Source organism: Austrofundulus limnaeus, unplaced genomic scaffold (assembly GCF_001266775.1).
Source record: "Austrofundulus limnaeus strain Quisiro unplaced genomic scaffold, Austrofundulus_limnaeus-1.0 Scaffold188, whole genome shotgun sequence".
Lineage (NCBI taxonomy): Eukaryota > Metazoa > Chordata > Actinopteri > Cyprinodontiformes > Rivulidae > Austrofundulus > Austrofundulus limnaeus.
In genome coordinates this window covers 502,239-506,715 of record NW_013952590.1, presented here as the reverse complement: position 1 = coordinate 506,715, position 4,477 = coordinate 502,239, and the positions used below count along the sequence as shown (strand labels likewise).

At 40.0% G+C, this 4,477-nt stretch overlaps 1 protein-coding gene across 1 annotated transcript in view; it reads right to left on the bottom strand.

The window, feature by feature from the left end:
• The window catches only part of nhsl2 (NHS-like 2), a gene marked incomplete in the record, with an annotated part of 202,245 nt that overhangs the window by 37,310 nt on the left and 160,458 nt on the right, over window positions 1-4,477 (bottom strand). The window contains 1 exon segment of the mRNA XM_014018260.1: window positions 2,775-2,917. Coding sequence (XP_013873714.1) covers window positions 2,775-2,917 — 143 coding nt within the window.

Here is a 4,477-nt window from a genome sequence, read left to right as displayed (position 1 = left end):
GCTGGTCTTTCTTGGACGCCCTGGAGCCTTTTTGGCAACAATGGAATTTCTCTCCTTGAAGTTCATTTTCTAGGAAAATATTGACTTTGCAATTAATTGCTGTTAAGCTGATCACGCTTTATAACATTCTGGAATATGTGCAAATTGCCATTATAAAAACTGAAGCAGTAGACTTTGTAAAAATTAACATTTGAATCATTCTCAAAACTTCTGGCCATGACTGTACAATCTTTTTAAATCTACACATTCATGTCATTTTTTTGTTTATATCAAGCAGTTCTGCTCCCATGTGCAGGAGCTGAAAGCACCGACCTGACCTGCTGTTTCAGTTCTGTGAATAATATTTCTATCTGGACGACACTGAGTCGTTTGACATCTGTTTATAGAATTGTGCTGAGAGTGAGAAAAATATAATGACTAAATCTGACACATCTGAACGGGTGGGTGGGACGTGCGCTGCGACAGATTTTGGGTAATTTGGATTCCGCCTTTTGTCTCCAAGAGATTATACCAAACACGATGAKGCGTTTTTGTCACAACTTTGAGCTGTCGTTTTGTTGGAATAATCACGCTCCATTGTGCTGCTGATTAAAGTTTTTAAAAAAACTGGAGCGCTCGCTCAGTCAAGRGGAAGCCAATATGAAGTTGTACAACATCCAATCAGCAGGCACTACAGCTCCTCCAAAGTGTCCTTGACTTTTAAATCCTGATTCTTACGTATCAAGGGAAGTTCATGTGGACAAACTTTTAAAACACGTCTTTACGCCTAAAAACACTTTTATATTCTTGTATCTGCAACTCTAATTCCTGAACCTAGACTGTGTAAAATGTAAACAAAAGCAAATCTCAACCCCGTATTTAATTCATAATGAAACAATGTGAACAYAGCCAACATTAAAACTAAAGAAACATTTCTGRAAATAATAATTATTTATTTATTTAATGGCAGCAACATGTCCCAGAATTGTTGGGGMAAGGTGTTTACCACTGTGAAGCATCGTCTGTAAACAATTAAGAACCAAGGAAAGCAGCTGGGTTTGTGGAGGAAATGCTYCATTCTTGTCTGATGAAGGATTCTGTTCAACAAACTCTTTTTACTTTTTGCTTTATGCTTTTTTGTTATCCTAAAACCTGTGTACACTGTTCTGCATCGATGGTGCCCTTCCARATGTGTAAGCYGTCTYTGCCATAGACTCTAATGCACCCGTATACCATCAGAGAGGCATGCTTATCCAAGATTTACACTGCGTTTGCACAGTTCCTTCACGGCACAAACTCCACAGTGAAAACAAGCTGTTTATAGTCAACAACAGCATTTACAGTACATCCACAGGGTGGCGGCGAGTACACGGTCATCTGCGATAATTTGACCAGAGTAGATTTTCAGATTAAGTGCGGAGGCAGTGTACAAAGATCATACCGCACCAACAGGAAATATAAACAAGCACAACATCCTTATTTTCAAAATAATTCACTGAAAAGAGTTCAAATTTTCTCAAAATCCTACTTATATTAATAAATACAGGTATATATTTGTATATTTATTGTGCAGTATATACACATGGATATATTTATTATATGGTGTATCATTTATGGCTATGCCTATCCACATTATATAAACAAAATGTGTATTTTATTCTGAAATCTATTGTCATGTCTTCTTGCTCAAGTCGTAGTAGAAGCATTGGTCAGGGCAAAGGATGTGAGAGTGGACCAACACAGCAAATTAACACTATTGGTGTTGATTTAACACTACTGTGTGCCTTTGGAAATGAAGAACTACAGTATTTTATACCACTCATCCTTCCMGGGCATGCTTYTCGGAGCACCTCTGGGTTTCACAGCRGAGCGGACGCAGTGTAAATCCAGGTAGGTCACAAATGGTGGCAAAGCAAAGCGAAGCTGCAAGTAGTGTGAATCCACAACCTATCTTTAAAAAAATTGACAGGGCTTTTAAAAAGTTAGAAATTAGTTCATTTATAATGGATGGAGGCAAAATGGATAACTGTYCTGTGGTCGGACAAATCAAAGTCTTTGTATGTCACAAAACACTGTCAAAAGAGGCGTTGCTGTTTTCATATGCAAAGTAGTTTTATGTCTCAGCATTTAACATGATTACTATGCTCTATTGTGATCAAAATGCGGATGCCTATGATTTTCTTTTCAAATTGGTGCATTCTGCTTTTTATTGACATTTTACTCTATGTCCCCACCTTTCATTGAATATAGTTTTTCCAGCTTATGTGCACGTGTATATCAGTCAAAAAGCACATAAATCAACACGTATTTCTTTAGAGAATCTGAACCTTTTGAACATGAAATAACCAGCATGGGCTCATGTCATGTCTGTTTATAGCCTCGATGACAAACACACGTTTTAATTTCAAATTTCTAAATTTGAGGCAGAACCTGTTTATTCAAGTTTTTCTTGACAGAAAAGATAAATCAAAAGGATGGAGAGAAAATAAAGATTTCACATGTTTGCATGGTGAGGGGAAGAAAATGGTTAAATTATGCAGTAGATATCTAACAATGACTAAGTTTAAAGGAAAAATAGATCCAAAAGGACTGTGGGTTGCAATGGACGGGTGGACGAGTGAAGGTGGATGATGTCAGCTTTTCTGATATGGAGTCTTAGAAACAACAAAGCTAGTAATCTTCTGTCTGGTCTTCATGAGAACATACAGTTTGTACAACTTCAGATAATCACACTCGTGAGTTGAACTTGTGTGTGTGAGCAGTGTTTGTGTGTGTGTGTGTGTGTGTGTGTTTACCAGGAAGATGAAGTCAGGTCTCTTGTTGTTGAGTGAGACGGGCGAGCGGCTGAGTGATGTCGACGTGTCGTCGGAGCTCTGGGAGGACGGATGGCGGAACGTCTGACCGGTCAGCTTGGGGTCGTACAGCTGCTCCTCAAATTCTGGTACCAGAGGAAAAAGAACAAAATCGATGTCTTTCCCTTGTGCTGGACATCTTTTAACACATGTATAACACTGTCTCCCACACCGACTACTTTCCATGCAGAGCTGTTGCTCCTGTTCCTCCTCAGCTCAGTCAGTCAGTCTGGGTGTAACTCCTCACCTTTGTTCATTAACTACATTTCTCTACTCCCCTGTGTCCTCCTTTTAAATATCCAAACATCTCTCCCTCTTCAGCGGGCTTAAAATCTCCCCCTCAGGCTTTTGTAAACAGACTCCTAACCCCTACCCCCACCCCACCTTCCCTAACCACAGGCTTACTCCCCTCTCGCAGATGCCAGCCAATCCTTTCCCCCCAAAAAACACACTCCTGACCCAAACCCCTCTCTCCGCTGAGCTGTTTCACACACGTTCCTGTGCGCGCACGCACGCACGCACGCACGCACGCACGCACACGCACACACACACACACACACACACACACACACACACACACACACACACACACACACACACACACACACACACACACACACACACAGCCCATCCTGCTGTTAGCTTCACAGTAAACCAGCAGCATCACTGTGGTAAGAGTTTCCAGTTGAACTTGCTTTAACACGGATGTTTTGCTCGTGGCGTACGGTTGCTTGACATCAACAACATCAGTCACACACAAAAAAAAAAAAGAAACAGACATTAAAAAATAAACTTTTATCAATAACAGTTTCTAACAGGGGTGCACTGATTACAGTTTTCTGGCCAGAAGTCTGACCTGTCCATTCTGATTTTTCAAATAACTGACATTGTCGGGTATTATAAGKTCACAATACACCTTCAATGTTCCAAGCTTATTTGATTGAAAACACTGAACAATACCCTTGAAACAATACAARCTTGTTGTAACTGTCTGTTTTCAGTCCTTGGTAAAAGAGAAGCCGATCTTTTCCRCCGATCTTATCCAAGTAATGGCAGATCTCCGAAAAATAAGATTATTAATAAATTGTCCAGACAGTTTATCGGTGCACCCCAAATTTAGAACAAATATACATGTGTGATGCCTGATTATGTTATAAAAAACGAAGCAAAATATGTTAAAAACACAAGTTTAAAACTGACATACAGTCTTACTGCAGACTGTAATGCTATGACAGGCACATAACATTTACAACAGGAGACCCAGAGTCAGCTTCCTGGTGGTACTAGTAGAAGTGTACGAGTTGGACTGAACCAGCTCAAAGATGAAGGAGAGTCTGTCTTAAACTAGAGTTGGGTGACAAATCRATCGWATCAATTAATTCAGATTTGCCATTTATAGAGATTTTATTTTGGGAAAATTGGGATTTTTTTTTTCCCACCAGTGCACTCTTTAGGGCTTCTGTAGTTCAGAGGTCACCCCACCTGTCCCTCAAGACACTTGGTACACGACAAGACAACATGACAGCTAGCAGAGAGGATCTATTTCTCAAAAAAAACACTGTTTCTTCAGTTTTCTGGAACTGGTTAGGTTTTTGAACCTCAGACTTGGAGCAACAATCACCTCACTGCACAATCTGTTTGAAGGC